This window comes from Lithobates pipiens, unplaced genomic scaffold (assembly GCF_037356315.1).
Source record: "Lithobates pipiens isolate NorthernLeopardFrog02 unplaced genomic scaffold, aLitPip1_a1.2 Scaffold_22, whole genome shotgun sequence".
In the NCBI taxonomy this organism is placed as follows: Eukaryota; Metazoa; Chordata; class Amphibia; order Anura; family Ranidae; genus Lithobates; species Lithobates pipiens.
This window is the reverse complement of record NW_027507784.1, coordinates 242,396,927-242,421,544: the sequence shown is the minus strand read 5'-3', so window position 1 is coordinate 242,421,544 and position 24,618 is coordinate 242,396,927. Positions and strand designations below refer to the sequence as shown.

Genomic DNA, 24,618 nt, shown 5'->3' with positions numbered 1-24,618 from the left:
TCAGTGTAGGTGCCCTTCTGTAGATAAATCGTGGTTTTTTTGGGAGGATGTCTTTGAGTGTGTGATCTGCTTTCAAGATAGGCCAATGTTTCTTGATGATGGATTCCACCTCTTTATGTTGCCTATTGTATCCCGTGAGGAAAGCAACTGATGCGTTGTTAGTTCTCTCTTGTTTTTTACCTTCCAATAATTTGTTCCGTTCCATTTGTTTTATTTCATTTTTCAGTTTACGCAGGCCCCTTTCATCATATCCCTTATTTTTGAACCTTTCTATTATTATTTCCGCTTGTTGTTCATAGTCAGTGCTTCTGCTGCAGTTTCTGTAAAGTCGCATCAGTTGGCCTTTCGGTATGTTCCCCAACCATTTAGCATGATGACAACTATTTGTGGGAATGTAACCGTTACGGTCGGTGGGTTTGAAGAAAGTGCGTGTGCCCAGTTTGTTTCCTTCCTTGTATATTTGTAGATCTAAGTAATTTACACTGTTGCTGTTGTAATTACCAGTGAATTTTATGTTGTAAATATTATGGTTAATCTCGTTGAAAAATTCTTGGAGTTGTTCTGCTGTGCCACCCCATATTATCACGATATCATCTATATACCGTCGGTACATTTTGAGGTTCTCCCTATGTACACCATATATTTGCTCTTCCTCCCATCTATTGAGAAATAAATTCGCTACACTGGGGGCATATTTGGCCCCCATGGCTACACCTTTGATCTGATTATAGTATGTTCCCTTATACCAAAAATAATTGTGGTGCATTGCCATTTTAAGACCTTCCGTTAGATATTGTATTTGTTCTTGTTTTAGGTCAGACATCTGTTGCAATGCCCACTCGACGCTACTGAGCCCATCATCCTGTCTTATATTGGTGTATAACGATTCCACATCAATCGTGACCAATAGGTCTTTTTCTTGAATTGTCAGATTTTTCATTTCTCCAATCAGTTGTTTGCTGTCACGTAAATAAGACTTTCCTTTGATTACCAACGGTTGCAGGAAGCCATCAATATAGGCCCCTAATCTGGAGAACAAGGAATCGATCCCACTCACAATTGGTCGCCCAGGTGGGTTGCTCTGATTCTTGTGTATTTTAGGGACGTGGTATATAATTGGAGTTTTAGGTGCCTTCTGTGTTAGATATCTGGATTCCTTTTTGTTTAAAATGCCGAGGGTTTTTCCTTTTTCTACAAATTTTTTAAGTTTCCTTTCGTATTCAGCTTTGGGATTTTTCTTCAGTTTCTTATAGGTGTTAGGGATGTTAAGTAAATTCTCCATTTCCCTCTCATAGTCCTGTTTGTTTAAAATTACCAGGCCCCCCCCTTTGTCCGCTGGTCTAATTACTATGCCTTTCTGTTTTTCTATCCGCTTAATGGTGTTCCATATGTTTTTTCCTTTAGTTCTTTTTACTTCCAAGTTCTTCAAATCGTTCTCCACCATCTTTTTGAAAACTTTTATATTCTCATCCTGCGTTACCTTAGGGTTGAATGTGGAGTTGTTCCTTAATTGAGAATGTTTGTATGGACCGTTGTCTTTGTCCCTGGTATTTGGCTTTGTTGGACCAAAAAACTTGGTGATATTAAGTTTCCTCACGAATTTTTGGAGGTCTATGTAAGTTTCAAATTTATCCAGACCTTTATCAGGTGCAAATTTCAACCCCATGTTTAAAATTCTGAGTTCCTCTTCTGTGAACACGACTTGGCTGAGATTGTAAATGCCATCTCCTATTGTTCTCTTCTTCTTTTTCTGGAGGCCTCCTCTCTTCCCCCTTGTGCGTTTTCTGTTTGCCAGTCTGATGGCCTGTATGGTTCCGCCCTTCTCTGTTGCCAAGGGCGTTCGTGTTCTCCATGGTTTCTCCTTGGGTTGTCTTGTCTGGTCCATCTCGGGTTCCAACCTCCATTTCTGTACTGGCTTCTTTGCTGGTTTCTTCCCGGGTATCGAAAAGGTCCTCCTTCTCTCCATGGGTTGTGGTAAGTGTCCGGTATTCTGGGTGGTCTGCGCTCCTGCCCCCTGTGAAAAAAATCTCTATTGTATCCCCTATTCCTATAAGGGGTGTATTGGGGGTATTCTCTCAGGGGTGAATACCTATTGGGATGTCTGGGGATATTTGGCGTATAGGGAGTGCGGTTGTCCCAATATCTGTTCTGAGTTTGTTCCCTAGGAGTTCTGCCTTCTGTTCTCCTATGTGCTGGGGTAGCAGGGGTGTTCTGTACAACCGTGTTACTTTGTGTCTGTATATCCCTTACCCAATGTTGTTCTTCTTCTTGTATATCATTTTCTCCTGATTCTTCCATCAGTGAAGTTTCATTTTCCACATCGCTGTAGTTATTGTCTGTCTGCCATTTGTAGACCTGCTGGTTTTTGTAGTCCAGTACGTCCCTTTTAAACTTTTTCTGTTTCTTCTGTTGCACTTCTTTGTCATACTTCTTTATGGTTTCTTGTAGTTCCCTTTCCTTGTTTAAGTATTCCTCTGTTTCTTTAAATGGTGTTAGTTGTTCTCTAAGTTGTGTGATCTCCATTTCTATGTTCCTTAATTTGTGTTGTCGTCTCATTACTATTTTTTGCAACAATTCGGTCTCACTTTGATTAAAGAACCTGTACCAATCATCCATCAATTGTTTATCATTAACTGCATCATTAGGAGAAACATCCCAGCGTAATCTTCTGGGTGTTATTTTCTCAGTTATGTACATCTCTAGTATGGCCACATCCCACCATACTCTCAATTGTTTTTCTAAGCAGTGTTTTAGATGTTTGAATAAACTTTCCAGGTCCTGTCGGATGACCACATGTTCTTGATTGAACACCTCCATTAAGTTAACTTTCCTACTATTGACATATTTAAAGATGTCCATTGCTGCAACTTAGAGTGAAACAAACTGTTTCACAGAAAATGGCAAAAAGAAAAGATAAGATTGCGCTATGGACAAATTTACCCGTTTGCTAGACAAGTTTAAATAAGTGAATGTTAAAATGATTATAATAAAGTGAACTGTGAAGGGTTAAAGCTGCCTGTGCTTGAAACCTATCCCTCTAGATGGGAATAGATTAGAAATGTGAAAAGTAAAATAAGCTTTGGCGCTAAAACCTAAATGGTGTACTAAAAATGCTAATACTCTACAAATTACATAAAATGAAGCCCAATGTGGGAATTTCACCAATACACTGTATACGTGATATTAAAGCTATATGTAAATGGAAATGTGTATCCGTTATCCTACATAGTAACTATGCACAAGTGTGGTAAAAAATAATGACTATGCACAAGTGTGGTAAATGATATGATAAAAATTACAACTAATCTATCACAACTAAAAATGTAGGTGCTTTGACAAAAAGTGCTTTAGCTCACGTAAATGAGCCAATACTTATATTCTAAAAAGTGACAATCAAAAGGACATTGTGAAGATACCAAGTGAAAACATCAAAAAAATCAAAAAAATCATATAATGTCCAATCCAAAATATGTTATAATGTCCAAAAAAATAACAATATTTGTTCAGAGTCGCATCATCTAGTTGCTGAAAAAACGCATAAGACTTTTATCAGATAGGAAGGTGAAGCAAGGTGACTGGTGAAAACAAGGGTTAAATTCCTCTCCGGTGCGCCACTCTGTGTTAGAGAAAAAATGTATATATGCGCTCACCAGACATTAAACCCTCAATGGGTTAACCAAGCAGTCACAGTATGAGCCACTGTGCAGCTCTCTCGAGGCTCTGCCACCGCTGAGCTGTGGGGATATTTTACACTCTTCCTTCCGTGAATGGTCCGTTTAGCGTTTGTACATGAAGGAAAACAGAAGTACAACCATGGTGCAATATTGTTGTAAAAACGTACTATGTTTATTAAAAACAGTTTTACTCACAAATTCCAAAAAAGATAGATCGCTGTGAAATATACTCCGCCGGCGTTACTGCTTGAATAGCAGTGTAAGGTGCACGTCCTAGGCCACGCCCTACGCGTTTCGTCAGAGCGACGTCATCTGGAGCGGCCATATTGGTGCACCTTCACGTTTATGTAGGGTGCAGTGCTCTTCTGCGCTTGCGCGATGTATTAGCGCCATTTTAATTGTGGGAATGCCCTATCCGAGCCGCTGTGTGTCTGTATTGTATGGTCTCTTGTGACAGTATAAACGTGGGGAGATTCTTTGCTTATTGTCAATCCAGGGTGTGCCGTCTTATATTGTGTAACTGTCACAATTAAACTTTTGCCTATATATTTGTAATTGCGGACTCCGGGCATGGTGAGATATAGTAATATAGCACCGCAACCTACATAACTATTCCAGTATACTTATAAAGGGAATATCAGTAATTATACATGAATACAATTGGTATTTTTCACCAGTCACCTTGCTTCACCTTCCTATCTGATAAAAGTCTTATGCGTTTTTTCAGCAACTAGATGATGCGACTCTGAACAAATATTGTTATTTTTTTGGACATTATAACATATTTTGGATTGGACATTATATGATTTTTTTGATTTTTTTGATGTTTTCACTTGGTATCTTCACAATGTCCTTTTGATTGTCACTTTTTAGAATATAAGTATTGGCTCATTTACGTGAGCTAAAGCACTTTTTGTCAAAGCACCTACATTTTTAGTTGTGATAGATTAGTTGTAATTTTTATCATATCATTTACCACACTTGTGCATAGTCATTATTTTTTACCACACTTGTGCATAGTTACTATGTAGGATAACGGATACACATTTCCATTTACATATAGCTTTAATATCACGTATACAGTGTATTGGTGAAATTCCCACATTGGGCTTCATTTTATGTAATTTGTAGAGTATTAGCATTTTTAGTACACCATTTAGGTTTTAGCGCCAAAGCTTATTTTACTTTTCACATTTCTAATCTATTCCCATCTAGAGGGATAGGTTTCAAGCACAGGCAGCTTTAACCCTTCACAGTTCACTTTATTATAATCATTTTAACATTCACTTATTTAAACTTGTCTAGCAAACGGGTAAATTTGTCCATAGCGCAATCTTATCTTTTCTTTTTGCCATTTTGTGATATCTCCTTGTCATAATTACATGGTTAGTAAGGTTGAATAAAGACACCAGTCCATCCAGTTCAACCTGAGGGAGTGTCTACAATTGTCCCCATCCTTGTACATTACACACTCACGTCGGTCCCTACCCTCAAGGAGCCCATAACCCAAGGTCCCCATTCATATACTAGGGCCAATTTTGGACAGAAGCCAATTAACCTACTTGCATGTCTTTGGAGTGTGGAAGGAAACCAGAGTACCCGGAGGAAACCCACGCAGGCACAGGGAGAACATGCAAACTCCAGGCAGGTAGTGTCGTGGTTGGGATTTGAACCAGCGACCCTTTTTACTGCTATTTCTGTCCATCCAAGAATTTTGAGTGTCCCCATCTGTGTGTGCTCCAGATTTTCCTGTTGCATTCTGCATACAATAAAAAAAATGATAGCCCAACAGGGTGAGAGCAGGAAGCCCTCCTAATGGTCACAGGAGGTGTGCAGGCCCTGGAACTCAAACGCAGATCCCACCAGCAGAGTCCCTGAGATATATATGAAAACGACTCACCAGCATCCATGAAACACTGAAATATACATTTTTGGTGTCCTGACCCTTAAAGGGCTCCACTTCCCTAACCCCAGAAACTGCCAAGACTTATGGACCTTCCAACCCATCTCTCCCCAACCAATGAGAGGTCTTTAATGGACAATAAAGCCCTGTACACACGGTTGGACATTCCGACCACAAAATCCGTCTGATTTTTCCTGACGGATTTTGCCCGAAACTTGTGCTGCATACACACGGTCGGACAAAGTTGTCGGAAAATCCAATAGTTCGGAACGAGGTGACGTTCGTTGCGTACGACGGGACTACGAAGAGGCTAGTAGCCAATAGCTTTGGTCTCGTAATTTAATCTTAACATGTGTGGCGCTTCGTCCGTTGCGCCTAGAGGCCATTCAGTTCGCATTGTGCGCTATACAAGTATTTCATTCATTCATTCATTCATTCAATTCTCTACAAACTATCGGAAAAAGTCAGATCGGATTTTGTTGTTGGAAAACTTTAGATCCAGTTCCCAAACTTGTTCCGTCGGAATTTCCCACGGAAAAAGTCCGATAGAGCCCACACACGATCGGATTTTCCGACAGCATAATCCGATCTGACCTTTTCCGTCGGAAATGTCCGACCGTGTGTACAGGGCATAAGAGTACTCCATGCAGGGGGGTGGTGGCTAAAAAAAACAGTAAATACCACATCCAAACAAATGTTGATGGCGGACACAGTATTAAAATAGAAAAGTTCACCAATCATTGGCTAAAACGCTGAAGTTGAAATGAAAAAAAAAAAATTTCACCATACAGGGAGGCATACTGGCTAAAACACAGTCAATGCTGCATAGGTTGTTAGCTATTTACCAATAAGACATGCAAATAAATCTCAATGGTGGGTACGTTGGAGAAGTCATCAACAAGGAAAAGTTCACCAATCATTGGCTTAAAGGCTGAAGTTATAAATGAAAAAAACATCTATTTTGATAGATCCCCTTTCAGGAGCGCTCTACGTGCACATACGCTCTCCCCATTATCCAATGTGAAAAATTGCCTTGACACAGGATCCTAACAACACATCCTAATGAACGCCGCACACAAACATTTGTCCACCTCGCTTTGTATAGAGCCCATCCCCTCACATTACACTCCTTCACTCCCTCCATACAAATAAACACACACACATACTTGCTCCACACCAGCACAAGAGCTGCTAGTGACAAATTAACGAGTGCAAGGCGTGCTGCTGTGAATTGTGGAAGCAGAAAAGATGGATGCATGGAGAAGCAGCAGAGTTAAGAAACACACTTGAATAATGCACTTAAAGAAAATCTATACGTTCCATTATGTTTTCAAATGACTTCATTAGTAATGGGTGGCTGGGTTTGTGAAGAGTGGGTCTTCAGCTGGCAGCGAGGAAGTATTTCTGGGTAGTTGTTTGCTTGGACAATTGAAAACGGATCAGGGAACGTTCTCTTTGTAACTCACAAGGTTAGATCTGAGAACAACTTTGGCTGTATGTATGGCAAGCTGGAACAAGAAGAAATAAGCCACGCTAGATCGTTTTGTAGATGGTGGGGTGAATCTTTAATCTGTTATACTACTAAACACTTTTATGAAGTGTTGGGAGCAGGGGTGGACTGACAACTCATGGGCCCCCCGTGTAAGAGGAGATTATGGGGCCCCCAGGCAATCATATTATGGGGCCACACAGTATACACATACATGTTTCTATTGGGCTGAGAAGGTACTGGAGAGGTGGGGCAGCTATAATCTCGGGATTTTTAGACCAAAAGGATGTCAGTAAGGGATATTTCAGAGACCGATGTAAAAAAAAAAAACATACTATCCCTGGTTTTACTGAGGCTGACAACCCTGATGGGGCCCTCGGGCACTGCCCGAGTGGCCGAATGGTCAGTACGCCCCTGGTTGGGAGTATATGGGGAAAAAATGGAAATTAGTGTTGCTACCTCTCCCCAGCCTATCATTGTTAAAGAAGAATTCCAGATATGGATATTGAATGGATTACTTGGTACAACGGCTGATGCCCCTGAAAGCTGGAAATCCCACTACCTCAGTGATCCTCTCTTGCTTTCAAGGTCCTGTGTTAAGCAGCTGCCCCACTGCATTACAAACACAGGAGGTTGGCCAGGCACCAATTTGAGAAAGTTTTGCATTAACTGAATGAAAGGCAAATTTTCTCCGATTGGATGAAGTGGAGAGGCAGGTGGTGATGTCACACTCTCCACCTTGTCCAATCAGAAAACCCTTTCCATTGATTCCAAAAAAATGCAAAACATTCTCTAAATGGTGTCCATGCTGAATGGCTGACCTGCTGTATGCTGAGCTCCCTCCCTGACACAAATTTTATCCACTGTGTCGGGAAATCTTCTTAGAAGTGACTCATGCTGATAACAGAGGAACAAAGCACCAGAGAAAAACGACACTTAAGCTGGGTACACACAGGGTGAATGTCGGTAGACAGCACCCAGTTATAAAAAATAAAATAGCCGACATTCAGCTTGTGTATGTCCGAAAAAGAGGATGGTTTCTGTCAGACATGCCTGCTGAAAAACCAGCAGCCGACAGATAACCAATTGGCACTCTCAGCCAATGGCAGAGAGTGCTGACCGGAATGTTCTGGCGGCGGGGCCATCCCCCTGTCAGAACACAAGAGCTCAGTGGGGGAGCAGCTTCCTGATTGGCTGGGAGGAGGATCAGTGTGACAATAGTGAATATTCATTCGCTATTGTAACACACCTGGGTGGGCTCGGTTCACATTCTATGCGTCCTGAGTCCACCCTATTCGGAAGCCTGTTAGAGCCTCTGACTCTAATCAGGTGCTTCAAAAAAACACCCCTGCCATTGGAATCCATGCATCTGGTGTCCTGCAAGGTGCCAGACACATGGATGGGGGGGGGGGGGGGGGGGTGTAATAGCTACTGAGCCTGGCATAAAGGTCCTAGTTTGAGTGCTTCCTGTTCAAGTGGTTGTAAAACCTTACATATCACCCAGTGAAGGCACAATCCTCAGGAAATACACAGAGATTTAACAAATCCTCCTACATAGGTTGCACCTGTCTGTCTTTGTTAACAGACAGTGCAGTCTTTTTTCCATTTGTTTTTAATTGCGCCTTTTCTGGTATTCAGGAAATGTCTTTCTTTGCGCAAAGTTTATTTTACATACATTTTGTACCTGTCTGTCTGCAGTCTTCTCTTCTCTACAGCCATTCAAAGTGCTGAATTTTAAAGCATGTCTCTGATGTTACACTCTGCAGAGCTCAGTGAGGAGAGCTCGGTCAGCTGATTGGGGGGGGGGGAGGGACACACCCCCCTCCACACAGCACACAGGTACAGAGCTGAGGCTGTCAACCAGCTGGCGGTCCCTCCCCTGCCACCATTTTTCTCCTGGTGTCAGGAAAACTTGTCAGAACTGATTCTTGCTGATAGTAGAGGAACGAAGCAGCAGACAAAAGGGATAATTAGTGCTCTTAAAAGAGAAGTATTTTTTTTTTCTGCCCCATCATACTTGCCTAGGTGGATGCCGCATCGGTCCAATGCTGCATCTGTCCCCCGGCACCTCTGCACTAAGAACTGAGCCATTGAACGTGGCCGATGGCTCGGTTCCCACAGGTACCCGAGTGGAGAGCTGCTGACTGTCAGTCAGCAGCTTTCCGCTCTGCCCCCTCCTCGCTCACTGGAGTGCTGAGCTGTGGGGGCAGGAAGCGGCTGTCTCAGTGGCTCGCTGAGAGGCTGAGACAGGTATCAGTCCAGTGAAATCAGCAGACTGCTCTTTGTTGAAAACGGGTCAACTGTGACCCATAGGTGAAGCCCACCCAAACGAGCTCAGACTGGACTTCTCCTTTAAATGAGACAAGTACACACTATGGAGGGATATTCCTTATTGATATTTCATGTCTGAGGTTTACAACCACTTTAACCCCTAGGCGCCGACGGTATGCAAATATGCAGGCTCTCAGCGGGTGAGCCTTGGTGCCAACCGGCCGCATATTTGCATGCAAATTTGCAGACGCAGCTGTGACAAGAGCGCGCGCCCTGCAAGTTTCCAGCGGCTAACGGATTACTTCATGCGATTCTTCAGCCAATCACAGCGGTCACATCAACATAAACCCTGCCCTTGCCTCCCAGCATCTGAAACCTCTTTAAGGGCTGGGAGGTGCCGGCGCAAAGGGATTAAAGACCGACAACCTTCCGTCCCTGTAACTACCCTGTCATACAGGCTTTTGATTGAGGCCACAGTTGGCAATTTCAACACACAATGCTGGCATGGTCCATTGGCTTCACCATCAAGAAATCCATTGCAAGATATGCCATGCAGCCATCACTAGAGTGCCTGATGGGAAATGGGAAATGGCTGCTAAGAAGCTGCAGGAAATCAGGAATACAAATATATTTTACCTAACAAACTGCCGTTTATTGCTACACAGTGCTTTAGCCACTTCAATCAGAATTTACATGTATTACAGCTAATTTAATTTTTTCACAGTTAGTCAACCCCTTCTGGCTCATTTCATGTTTTAATTTTACTGGTTAATATGGGTGATCTCTGTACCAAGGAGGATCTTTATATTCCCCCTTCTGGCTGCCTATGTTTCCTGCACACTTTGGGGTTCCGCTAGCCAACCCCCAGGGTTCTACAGGACACGGTATTAACGTGACGGCCCTTGGGAGGAACCACAGATCATGGCTGGCTATGCAGACATCTAACAGGCTCAATGTTAGGTTCCTCAGATGGCTTCACTCTGCAACAAAATGAAGATTTCCTAAATGGGCATCAGGGCAGGGAATTAGCTTCTCATTTTCTTTTTTCAGACCTTTTTTGTTACAAATTAATTTCAACAACAGTCATTTTAAGGGATTACCTATCTACCAGTGACAGCAAGTGGTAGCTGTTCTGCCATCACTTGGTGCATGCTTGTTCAGGGTCAGCGACTTAAAGCCCCGAAGCCATGGGCAGGAAGAACTATGATTTGCAGAAGCAAATCAACAACAGTAATCTAAATTGTTGCCTAATAGACATGTGCATTTGTTTTCGTCAGAATGCATTTTCGACTGAATTTCGGGTATTTTTGTTATCGTTTTAACAAACGATAACGTACGTGCAGAATCCAAAAACCGAAAGATCCGACATAAACAAAAGCTTTATTCTTGTTTTTCGTTGTGACAACAGTTCGATATAGTTAGGAGATTCGACATGACGCTGACAATAGCGATCTGTGTCCATCGAACCTGTGGTCGAATGTGCCTAACCTTAGCTCTATTAGTACAAGATTATTCTACATAGAGAGAAAAGATTCGACATAGAGAGAAAAGAATCCACATAGAGAGAAAAGATTAGACATAGAGAGAAACGATTCCACACAGAGAGAAAAGATTCCACATAGAGAGAAAAGATTCCACATAGAGAGAAAAGATTTGACACAGAGAGAAAACATTCAATGTTATAGAGACAATAGCAAAAAAGGTCGAATGTGCCTAACCTAACTCTATTAGTCCAAGATTATTCGACATAGAGAGAAAAGATTCGACATGAAGATTCGATGAAGCAGTTGCCGCGAGTGGACATTTATGGTGAAATGCTCCGCCCATATGCTATAGAAGAATTCTAATGTTGGTTGACTGGTAATAATAATGAATAAATGTAATTATTACTAGTGTCATACAACATTAGAATTCTACTACAGCTTGTAGGCGGAACCATTCGCCTGGAAATGTACGATTGCGGCATCGTAAAGTTTAGCTGCTCCGTCGAATCTTCTTAGAACATTCGACAGACACCATGAGCCCTCAATGACAGATTAGACCTTAATTATTTCGGATTTTCGGACTAATGCAATTTTTAGTGAAACAAAATAACTAAAAACTAATTTCGGGAGTAACTAAATCAATGTATTTTTCGGACGAAAACAAAATTCCGAAACTAAATATTTCAGTGTGCACATGTCTATTGCCTAATGACAAGTTTCCTTCAAAATAAGGTATGCACCTAGATGTCATGTGCATGTGGAAAGCTTCGATCATTTTATGGGGTGAAAAGGTGTAGATTCTCCTTAAGGAAATCATCAGTTTCGCTAAGGAAACCGACTCCCAGATGGATGATATCCAGTTTATCAATGAAATACAGATGAATATCTATATCTGGCTATATGAATGCCAACAAAACATATGGCCGACATATTACACACAATAAACCAAGCATTTCCTTTCAATCAAATGCATTCCTCGTGCGTTGTGGTGGTCTGAGACACAACCGGAGCAGCCGATTGCGAAACAGTACAAGGCTGCAGCTGGGGAGCAGAGATGTAACGCACATCACTTGATAAGCACCACAAGATTGTTGGCAGCTGAACACAGGCAAATGTTGATGCCTTTTCTTCTGAGTGGTTTCCACAAATTCTTTCTACAGCCAATCATTAGTCATCACTTCAGAGTAAAGTAAAATGTATATGCAGTATATGCACATAAATCGCTTTTATCTGTCATCACATTGCCAAAATGGTGTTCCACTCCCCAATGGTGTCCCACTCACAAATCCCTTGCCTGCTCATTTTACCATGATACTGCAAGCATGGCACTCCATTCCAGTGGGTTGCCACTGCCATGCGTTCAGAATAGCACCCCAATGAGCAAGTACAGTACCATAACACATGGGCTGTGCATAGTGGTGCTATTTGGTCAATAAAAGAAGTTAGTTACCCATCTGGTTTTCTATAGTTTTTGTGACAATGTCCTTTAAATAACCTGCCCAGCTCTGCACAGTCTTTGCATCCAGCACATTGCAGCCAGGTCCCCTGCCTAATGTGAAGGCATTCACTCCTCTGGATGGCCTGTACTTCTTGTGGCGCCCAGTCACCCAGCTGAAAATCCTTAGGAATAATTGGGGTAATGGTGTGGATATGCAATACAGCCAGGATGTTTTGGATGCAAAAGATTTTCCGCGCCAGGCAGGACCGCACAGTAAAATGAGTTCAGAAGTAGAAATCCAAGCAGTGGCGGCCGCTCATGCAGGGCACAGGGGTGCCTCCCCCCTAATCAATGTACCCGGCCCTTAATCTACATGCAGGGTGCCGTACACATGAATTTCAATGGCGTTTTTTTTTTTCTTAAAGCACGTGATTAGAGCCCGAGGCTCTAATTGGCTTCACAAAAAGATGGGTCCACCTAGTTGTGTGAAATTAGCAATATTCGCTAATATCTTCCTGCTTCTCCTCCCAGCCAATCAGGAAGCGGGTCCTGAGACCCGATTGATCAGGGAGTCTAGGAGAAGCAACGTCCCCTGCTCTTCCCTCGGCAAGCTGGAGCGCGGAGCAGCAGGTGGAGGGGCGGAGAGGTAGCAACAGCCTCTTTAAGCCTTCGGGAGCCCTACTCCAGATTCAGCAGCACCTAGCCATCAGTCTCCTAAGGCAAGGCCACCTTCCTGTCCATCTCACAAGGGGGGGGGGGGGACGTTAGTGCGAGTGAGGGGGCCTGATTTGTTTGCTGTCCCCCCCCCCCCCCCAAAAATATTGAACACCAGCCACCACTGAATCCAAGTACCTAATTATGACAACGGCACACACATCTTCCAACTTTCTGCAATAGGAAAGGGACAACTTTAGCATAAAGTACATAGGCAAAGGACACACCCCTGTCTCACAACCATTTCATGTACCGTTGAGAACTGAATAGCACAAATTAATGCTTAAAGTGGTTGTAAAACCAATTTTTTTGTTCTTTAAAAAAAATAAACATGTAATACTTACATGATTTGATAGCTTGTCAAGCTTTAAGTCCACGGTGGTGCAAAACCTAGAACAAAAAAACCCATAAGTGAACAATAAACGTGCATGTGAAACACACACTAAAAAGTGCACTTAAGGGTGTGCTTCAGTCCAACCCACCCCAAGGAGTAGGACCTCTACCCTAACACCCCCGGAGCTCAAGGCTCCTGATGGGGACATAGCTTTACATAGTCTGCCTCGCCAGAAGGCCTGGCAGACCCTGTTCTTCTTGCACAGAGGAAGCCATCCCAGAATACTAAGTCACTACTGAAGAGAGGCAGGGGAGGAAGGAGCCTAAAGGCCACACATCCTCCCCATAGACGTCAGAGTAAGCCCGAGGACTCACACCCTTCATCCAGTGAAAAAACGCACACAAAAGTAAAAAGTGGGAGAAAAATAAATAAAAAATAAAAAAGTGGCCATGCCAAATAGTGCACTGGCCAGGCTCTGAGGCCTGGTAGACAAAAATTGTCCTGGACTTTAGCAAAAAGGCCCAGCCTATGAGGCGCAGTGCATAAGGGAAAGCCAATTTGGTACTGTGACTATGTGTTCTGTTCACACCGTGGGGTCCCACACCTAGGGGTTACTAAGAGCACCCCTAGGGCCACCACTCCCAGGGGGCACAGGCACCATGGACCCTCTGCCTTCCCAGCCCATGGCCAGACAAGGTAGAATGTTCAAACCAGGAGGTAATGGGCTCTTCCAGCTTTCACAGGGGAAAGCATTGCATAGCATGCATCGACATAGACCATTTTGCGAGACTTGCCTTAAAATGAAGCCTTCCAGCGGCTCACTTTCACCACTGAGGGCTTCCATCTTCACCTGGTCTTCCTTCCGGGTTTGTGGCCTCCAGCTGCATGAGTGTCCGGGGCCCTGATAACATCACTTCCACATATGCACGCAGGAGCACTCATTTATGGCACCAGCTTACGGTATGCAGGACCAGAGAGCATGCACCAATGATGTCACCAGCTGCATGCACTCTGAATAATTCCTAAACAGTGCAAGTTTAGGAGACATTCACAGTACCTACAAATAAGCCTTATTATAGGCTTTCCTATAGGTACAAGTAAAAAAATAAAAATAAAATAGGTTTACTACCACTTTAAAAGTTCTATAATATTAAGCTATACTTGTATTACACATCAGTTTTTCTGGATGTCCATTTGGCCAACAGGGTGTAAAGTAAGAATTTATATGACACCGCCCTGAAATGAGGAATAATCGTCTTATTTTTGGAATTTTTGATGGAATGAGACATGTGAATACCTTCTGTTTTAAGAAGGTTTACTGTGCTGCACACTTATTAGCCTGGGTTCACACATGTGCAAACACAGACATTGCATGTGATTCGTACCGCATTGCTGTGCTGATCACATGCGATGTCTGTGCAATGCGAATTCAGCCACTGTTATATGGCTGAACTTGCATTGGATTCACACAAAAAAAGTTCAGGAACCTTTTTTTCCCTACCGCACTGGAATCGAAAGCCCAGGGTGTTCACACCCATGCAATCTAATTTCTGTCCTAATTCACAGTTTGCACTGCGATCTGTGAATCGATCATTAACTTTGTATTGACACCCGCAGCAGTTCGCAAAGGGCAGTGTGAACTGCCTGCAATGGAGTCCAGGTTCAAGCCCCACCATCCAAGTGGACAGTGGAGTTATAATAAAAAATTGCCGAGTGAAGCGAGGCTGTGCCCGAAGCGTGGCGAGTGCAGCGAGCCCGCGAGGGGCCGTCTTACTTAGTGCTACCGTATGTCCACTTGGATGGTGGGGCTTGAACCTGGACTCAGTGCGCAGGCACCGTTCATTTTCTTTCGGAGTCCCCTTGCCCTCCGTACCGCGCACGCGTTGCTCCTGCACAGTATGGGGCGGACTCTATCCAAGGGGGACAGTTTTTGGCAGGACCCCGGAAACTGGAATGGCATTGGTTCCCTCATCGCAATACTCTGAAGCAAGGCTTAGAGTGAGGACTTTTTGATTGCATTAATCAGTTCTACCATAACCTTTAGGCTATCTCCTCTTCAGTCTATCATGAATGCTGCTGCCAGACTTATCCACCTTACCAACCGCTCAGTGTCTGCCAACCCTCTCCTCCAAGCCCTACACTGGCTCCCAATCACCCAGCGAATTAAATTCAAAATACTAACAACAACATAAAAAGCCATTCACAACTCTGCCCCGAGCTACATCACCAATCTTGTCTCCAAATATCACCCAAATCGTCCCCTCCTCTCTTCTCAAGACCTCCTACTCTCAAGTCTCCTCCTCCCATGCTCATCCCCAGGATTTCTCCAGAGCCTCTCCCATCCTCTGGAACTCGCTACCTCTACTGGTCCGGCTATCCCCTACTCATCTATTCAGGGAAGCCAATCACGTCTCAAACTAATCTCCTACCACTTCCACCAGCTCATTCCCGACAGTTATTACCTTTTGTACCACCTGCCCCACCCTATTAGATTGTAAGCTTTTCTGAGCATTGCTCACTTAATCCTCTTGTATTGTATTGTAATGGTATTGTCTCCTTTTTATATTGTAAAGCGCTGCGTAAATTGCTGGCGCTATATAAATCCTGAATAATAATAATAATAATTATACGGTTTCAGAGGTTTAATAGCATTTTATTTAATAGCAATCTATGCATCAGACTAAAAACAGGGACAGCCAGGGATGAAAATTAGGAGGGAGCAATTTAGTTCCAAAACAATACAGTCCCTCCAAATGGGGGACAGCTGGAAGCTAGGGGGTGGGGGGATAGGGTATTTGAAGGACAACTTCATTAAAGTGATGTTGCCCTTTAGGGCAAGATACTGTATGAAATGCTGCTTGTTGACATGCACGTGGCAACACACTGCAATGGAAGAGCTTTGTTAAAGGACTCCAAAAAGTTGGAAAAGCAGGGACAAAATTTCTAGGCTTTCTAATTTTTCTAAAACCAGTACTGTCCCTAGAGTTTGGCAGCACTGAATTGAAAATGCCTGCCTTGGAATTCTACAGAAACATGAAGATATTGAAGGGAAAACAGCCTGCCACCCTCAAACACAAAACACATCACTGCCTCGGGCTTTAGTGCATGTTCCCTTCCAGAAGTCCTGGTCAGGTAGTAGATGTAAAAATAATGAGGCGTCATAGGGCCCTTATTCACACAGTGCACATACCAAAAAGAGTTGGGCTAGATCGCTGCACATTTGCTCAAATCTTTAGCGCTGTGTGCCTTTAATAACAATTAGGCCTCCCAGACTTTGTACCTGACAGCTGCCATCTCAGCGCAGACTGACAAGTACAAGGTCAGGACACACACAGGGTGGAAGCGTCCCTCTCCCCCCGATGTGTGATCTGAAGGAATGTACAATGAACAGGCAATCCGGATAATTGATTTTTATCTGTTTTTTTTTTTCTTCTTCTTTTAGTTCCGTTTCTCTATAAAAGTGATTTCTGTTATCTGACTGAATTGCTTAAAATAACAGTTTGCATAGCTGCGTCCTGTGCTCCAGATTTCAATTTTAAAGTCTGGTCATAAATTATTTATGTACTATTATGTGCGGCTGTGGTTGACTCTCAAGGAAAAAGGAAAAATGATTTTGAAGGAAAAAATAAAGAGAGACTGAGGCTTTTAATCTTCACTAATGGATGGGAGTTAATTACTTCAGGTTCCTGTGAGCGGCCTCAGACATCTCTGCCTTCTGAGCCACAAAGAGAAGAAAGAAAATATCAAAAATGGTTCTGCTGATTGAGTCAAATAATTATGGAAGGCCCCACCCCAAGTTTAGGACAGGTATAACCCCCGCCAACCAAGTAAGCGACCAGTAGTGTACCTGGCCAGACCGGTAGAATGAGTGATATCTCTACAGTGTTATGTTGACATTGCTATAGCTGGGGATGTTCAGTTTCCAGCTGAGCCTGAGATTACCGTAGTCTAAGACATCACTTTAGATTTGTTGGCAGGGCTTCCAACACTGACTATTAAGGGTAACGCTCTGTCATCTTGATTTGGCAATTCATTAAAGAAGATCTCAATTCTAAATGGAAGACAAAGTTGCAAAAGAACCGTGTTATAATAAAAAAATCTAACATCCATTTAAGTTAGGTAAAATTTCCAAAGTACGCCCTTTCTTAATCAACATCACCACCAAGGTAATAGATTCACTGACTGGTTATCGCTCAACTCAACTAGTGCAACTCCCTTCTTATTGGCCTACCTTAACACAGGCTAGCCCGCTATCAATCTATTATGAATGCCATTGCCAGACTCATCCACCTTATGGACCGCTCAAAGTTTGCCACCCCTCTCTGCCAATCCCTCTATGGTCCTCCAATTTTCCAACTTATAAAATTAAAAACTAACATACAAAGCCACTCACAACTCTGTGCCATAATATCATCCAAACTGTCCACTTTGGTCTTCCCAACACATCCTACTCTCTAGCTCCCTCATCATCTCCTCCCATGCTTGCATCTAGGATGTCTACAAAAGCCTCTCCCATCCTCTGGAACGCCCTACCCTAATCTGTCTGGCAATCTCCTACCACGTATACATTAAGGCGATCTCTGAAAACTCATCTCTTTACAGAAATCTGTCCCGCCTTTACCCAACAAGTGGAATTTTAATTCTCAGTGCAACTCCCTCCTTATTGGCCTACCTTTACACAGATATTAGGAAATGTAAAAAAATCAGCGCACACGCACAAACAATGGACAATAAATTTCCAGCTGAACACCTAAAAAGGAGCAAATCACCTCCGACAAACATGAAAATAAAATCAATAGCGGAGTGCAAAATGAGTCCATATATTGTATAATCTGTTAAAAGGCAGAAAAAAAGAGATGTAGCCACCACGTGAAAAGAGGAATCTTCTGTTGATAAACTGCAATTCAAAGTGACAGATCCTTCTACCATCTAAATAAGGTACTCTTACCAAGTCTGGTGGACCACTGAAATCTCAAATGGTCAAATAGGCTTAATTACATATACAGGAAGAGCGGATCCAGTAAAATTTCTCCAGCAGCATAGAATCCGGTGAATCAATCTAATCCACTACTAATGATCATGAGATAAACTTTCATATGAAGATCCAATGGTATCGCTCCAATCAGCATAGCAAGTGTCAAAAAAATACCTCCGACAGAAGAGCCCCCAACAAAAGTTAAAATAAAATGAAAAAAACGATCTGTTGACAAGAGAAGCTGGCACCACCATATACAAAAGGAGCATATGAGGAGCACGTAGAATGATACTCTTTATTTACACCACTGTGTGTGTCAGGAACCGCACTGTATCTGGGGTAATGTGCGTCTCCACTTGTATTATAGCTCGTATTTCATTGTAGGGTACTGCTAGAAAGCAACAAAAGATCCTTCAGTTGAATCAACATCAGCTGTTCACAACTGTAAATAAACTTGCTGAGGTAATACAACACTCAGTTGTAGTCCTCGTCCTGAGAAATCGCCTCACAGGAGAGTCACTTAGAATTCCCGTGCTAACGTCACTTCCGCCTCTACCTTTACACAGGCCCCCTTCCGTTTATCACGAATACCATTGCCAGAATTATCCACCTTATGTACCACTTAGAGTTTGGCCCCCTCTCTGCCAATCCTTCTACTGTCTTCCAACTTAAAAAATTCAAAACCAACATACAAAGCCACCAACTACTCTGCCCCCAAGCTACATCACTAACTCGATGCCATAATATAATCCAAAATGTCCTCTTTGCTCTTCCCAACACCTCCTACTCTCTAGCTCCCTCGTCATCTCCTCCCTTCCTTGCATCTAGGATGCGTCCAGAGCCTCTCCCATCCTCTGTAACGCCCTACCCTAATCTCTCTGGCTATCTTCTACCATGTATGCCTTAAGGCAATCTCTGAAAACTCATCTCTTTAGGGAAGCCTGTTCCGCCTTTACCCAACAACTGGAATTTTAATTCTCAAACAACTCATCGCCACACAGTTATTACCTTTTGTTTCACTTGCCCTTCCCTTTTAGATTGCAAGGTTTCACTAGAAAGGCCCTCCTAATCCTCTTGTCTTGTAATGTATTATAACTGTGCTGCCTCCCTTTATTTTGCAAAGCACTAGGCAAACTGTTGGGAACAAAGATGAAGAACATGATACTATTTTAACTCCCTTAATACCTTTTTGCACCTCAGTACTGCTGATCTTCTGCAGCTTTTTTAAGCCACTTTCTGTCTAGGAAACAGAGTTCACTCCTGATAACCCTGTAAATCAGTCCCTGGATTATGGCTTCAGCAATGGCCCAAGTAGTATCACACAAATGGCACTGGAAAGTTGAGCAGTACCTGGGAACACATTGGATCATAGTGACATTTAGGGCAACCAAGAAGGAAAAAAAAGGGTTAAAAAACAAAACAAAATAGAATTACTTTAGAATTCACGTATGTATTAAATCTGACATAGGCCAAGGATTAGACATAGATTATCCAAGAAAACAAAAAAGACAGCCAGGTGCCTAAGGGCAGCTAGCAATTAGAGGAACTGGCATGGTAGAAATGTTCAGTTTAGATCTGGTCCAGTTTCCAGATTTGACATCCGCTCAAATCACTGAAATCCAAGGTCACGCGCTTGATGGATACCCCAGACACCTTTAAAAGGTCGACCAAAGGTTTGTGCCTAGAGGGGATTTAAAGGAAAATCCAGCACAGCTAGAGGTGTGAAACTTTGTCTGTAGCATACAATGGCCTGGGCTTAGGTTTGTCAAAAGGAATTAAGGTTTTGCTATTATAACTTCTGGTTAAAACAAGTGTGATATATGAAGTGCTAAACCTCGAGCCAAAGTAAAGAACATTTTCACAGAAAGGTTTAGCAAAATATAGCCCTGTGCCCTTCTTAGAATGAACTAAAAGACTCTACTGATACGGTAAGGCAGACTTACTGTATAGCAGAAAGATTTTTCCACATTATGATACGTTTAAAAGGAAACTATATTATTGAGGTTAAATGTATTACTCTTTTAAAGTTTTGCAATTGATATTTTTCTATTTGTTTTTCTATTTACTTAACATATTTGTTTTACAATAAAATCATGAACAGAGGCGACGCAAATGACAAAGGATTCCCAGAGCACTATGTATTATTACGAAGAGAGCAAGGCTGTTTTTAGGCTTCCTTGTATCAGTAAAGCCTTGAGAAAAGAAGGAGGTAGGGGGAGTCGTTGTTCTGACCCCTTCACTTACATTCTCCATAGGAATAAGATAGCAGTTGCCAGATCTGGCTACTTTCAGTTAGATGATAATTGTTTACCTGAAGACACAACTGGCTGCCACTTCTCAGGGAATTTGAGCAGTAAAAAACTTTCTGATCACTACAACCTTCAACATAGGAGAAGCCAATTTTACCTGCACACCTGACTATGCTCTTTGGCCTGCATTGAAAAGTGATTGGTCAGATTATATAAATTGATCTATAGCAGTGATGGCGAACCTTGGCACCCCAGATGTTTTGGAACTACATTTCCCATGATGCTCAACTACACTGCACAGTGTATAAGCATCATGGGAAATGTAGTTCCAAAACATCTGGGGTGCCAAGGTTCGCCATCACTGATCTATAGGATTCCTCTGCTTATTAAATTAGACAGGTGAAACAAAACACCAACATCCATCCAAAACCAATTAAACCCAGCTTAGTTTAGGCCAGTGGTCTCCAAACTGTGGCCTGGAGGCAAGTGTGGCCCTTTGCTTACCTCTGTTCAGCCCTTGGGACACTATTCCTCCAACTGAGACCATTAATGTGTCTCTAATTCCTCCCACTGACACTATCAATGGGGCACGATTCCTCCTCCTAGAACCAATGATGGGGCACTATTCCTCCTGCTAGGACCAATGATAGGGCACCATTTCTTCCACTGACACCTACAATGGGGCACTATTCCTCGCACTAATACCAACCATGGGGCACTATTCCTCCTGCTAAAATCCACAATGGAGCACTATTCCTTCAGTTAAAACCATGATGGGGCAGTGTTTACTCCCACTGATGCTGGGACATTTTCTACTAACACTGGCCACAGTCCCCCCACCCTAAAGCCTGAAGGACTGTAAACAAGCCCTTTCGAGAACCCTGGTCTAGGCTTATCCTTTGACATGAAAATATTACAGATAAAATGTTTTGTTTTTTTTCAGTTGTAGCATATGGTAATATTTTTTTAATATTAAATTGAATTGGACAATATGATCTATATATGCATAAGCCAAACTACTGTGAGAAAAATCAATACTGTACGAAAATCATCAAAACCTTTAAGACAGCTGCCAAAGCTCCTCACATACAATTTAGGATAATCTATATCTATGTAATCAATAATGCTTTTCCATTCCATTCAGGAATGTAAATAGGAATCTGCCAAAGGCAGTTATAATGCCGGCTGACTTCACACATTGATTCTCAATAACCCGGCTGAATTACCTCATCCTAAATCCTTAGGTTTTTATTTACATGGCTAATAATCTTACTATTGTTTATGGTGACCACCCTCTAATTATAAATCCATTACACCAGCCGCAGTGAAATGCAATCAATACTCTACATAAATGGGAAAAGCAGGAAATATATACAGCCTTATTCACGAGTTAGTAGATTCCGTCGCTTGTGCAGTAAATTCTTTTCAATAAATAGACTGCATTTGCTCACTAGGGTTTTCTGTCAAATGCCTTCAATATAGCCCTTTTCTATATAGAGACATAGCATTTACTAATGACAAAAAACAGATAGATGGACAGATGCCATAGTGAGGAGCTGAACACCCTCACAGCCACAACCCCAAGGCCGTCTTTAAGGCAGGGCAAAAGGGGCAGCTGCCATGGGCCCTGTCATTGTTGTGGGGCCCAAAGCAACTGCCTCATACTTGCCAACTATCCTAGTTTACATTCCCTTGTTCCTTGAAGTTTTAGTCCTGTGATGTGTCCTGATATCTCAGTGTGAAGTGCTGCTACTAATGCTGCCCAGCTCTGCCCTATTGTTGTGTACAGATGACTCACCTGCAGACCCTGTGTTTACATGTAAATAACCGACATTCATATGTAAATAGCAGTGACATGCATATGTAAATAGCTGAGGACAACTGCATTGATATGTAAATAAGGGCAGCATTCATATGTATATCATGCCCCCCTACAGTGAGGATAAGATGTGCTGTAACCTATAGCAACCAGTGAGCAGTATTACTGTACAGTAATCTCTAGCAGCCAATCAACAAGCAGAAACCATGTGCTGTAACCTCTAGCAACTAATCAGTGAGCCTTAAGGAGTGCTGTAACCTCTAGCAACCAGTCAGTAAGCAGTAATGATATGCTGTAACCTCAGGCAACCAATTGCAATCGCTGCCTGATCTGATACAGTAAACTGATTCTAAGTCTAGCTGCTATTTATTGTCTCAGAGAAGAGTAGAGAGCGAAATTGCATGGGGGGAGGGGGGCCCTAAGAAAATTTTTGCCCAGGGTCCAATCAATATTAAAGACAGCCCTGCACAACCCTATAGCTGTGCCATTGACCACCACCAAGCTCAATTTAAATCTCAATTGACAATGAAGTATAGGCCCAGTCTAATGGCTCCAATAATCATATATTTTATAAGGATTTAACCAGTTGCGGACCGCCGCACGCCGCCGATGTACGTCGGCAGAATGGCACGGGCAGGCATAAGGGCTTACATGTACGTCCCTTGCCTCCCGCGGGTCGGGGGCCCGGTGCCTGCGGCGGTCGGTTTTCGTCCGGGAGCGATCCGGGACGAGGGGGCGGCCATTCATTCATGGCCACCCCCTCGCGATCGCTCCCGACGAATAGAAATCCCCCGTGACATCACTTCCTCTCCTGTAATGTAAACACAGGAGAGGAAGTGATGTATTCTCTCCTCCGTGTCGGTATTTTTCGTTCCGACACGGAGGAGAGCGGATCGGTGAGTTGCACCAACACTCTACACACACAGTAGAACATGCCAGGCACACTCACACCCCCCCGATCACCCCCCCAATTACCCCTGCCCCCCAGTCACAGTGACACCAATGTCATTTTTTTTTTTTTTTTTTTGCATTGGTGTCATTTGTGACTGTAATAACTGTTAGGGCAGTTAGGGTTAGCCCCCTTTAGTTCTAATGTACCCCCCTAACCCCCCCAATAAAGGTTTAACCCCGTGATCACCCCCCGTCGCCAGTGTCACTAAGGCTGGGTTCACATTGCAGCGGTTTATGAGAACGAATGTGATTCGCACCGCACTGCAGTGCAAATCACATCCGATCTCTGTGCGATTCGAGTTCAGCCATTCGCCGCACCCGCCGCACCCGCCACACCCGCCGCACCCGCCGCAAATTCGCACGGGACCCTTTTTTTGGCCCGCAGCAGAATCGGATCGCATGGGTGTTCACACCATGCGATCCGAGTTTGCAGATCGCACTGCGATATGCGAACTGATCTGGGGGTGTCAGTAACATTTCACTGACACTCCCAGCAGTTCGCATAGGGCAGTGTGAACTGCCGCCGGGAGGCATGCGATGCGGGAACCCGCCGCGGATTCGCGGCGTTTCCGCATCGCTCCAGTGTGAACCCAGCCTAATAAGCGATCATTTTTCTGATCGCCGTATTAGTGTCACAGGTGACGCTAGTTAGGCAGGTAGGTATTTAGGTTCGCCGCAGCTTTTTATAGCGCCAGGGACCCCCATATACTACCGCATAAAGCCCCCTGATTGCCCCCTAGTTAACCCTTTCACCAGTGATCACCATATAACTGTTACAGGTGACGCTGGTTGGTTAGTTATTTTTTTATAGTTTCAGGGCACCCGCCATTTATTACCTAATAAAGGTTTAACCCCCTGATCACCCGGCGGGTGTCATTTGTGACTAATAACTGTTAGGGCAGTTAGGGTTAGCCCCCTTTAGTTCTAAGGTACCCCCCTAACCCCCCCAATAAAGGTTTAACCCCGTGATCACCCCCCGTCGCCAGTGTCACTAAGGCTGGGTTCACATTGCAGCGGTTTATGAGAACGGATGTGATTCGCACCGCACTGCAGTGCAAATCACATCCGATTTCTGTGCGATTCGAGTTCAGCCATTCGCCGCACCCGCCACACCCGCCGCAAATTCGCACGGGACCCTTTTTTTGGCCCGCAGCAGAATCGGATCGCATGGGTGTTCACACCATGCGATCCGAGTTTGCAGATCGCACTGCGATATGCGAACTGATCTGGGGGTGTCAGTAACATTTCACTGACACTCCCAGCAGTTCGCATAGGGCAGTGTGAACTGCCGCCGGGAGGCATGCGATGCGGGAACCC

General features: G+C 43.4%; 2 protein-coding genes across 2 annotated transcripts in view; both read right to left on the bottom strand.

The window, feature by feature from the left end:
- Positions 1 to 24,618, bottom strand: part of ABCC1 (ATP binding cassette subfamily C member 1 (ABCC1 blood group)) — an 852,279-nt gene that overhangs the window by 260,679 nt on the left and 566,982 nt on the right. The gene's annotated exons all lie outside the window — the stretch shown is intronic.
- LOC143925184 (kinesin-like protein KIF26A) overlaps positions 16,981 to 24,618 on the bottom strand; it is a 128,552-nt gene continuing 120,914 nt past the window's right edge. Inside the window, exon 4 of the mRNA XM_077449789.1 lies at positions 16,981 to 17,022. Within this exon, the coding sequence (XP_077305915.1) occupies positions 16,981 to 17,022 (42 nt within the window). The remainder of the gene's footprint in view (positions 17,023 to 24,618) is intronic.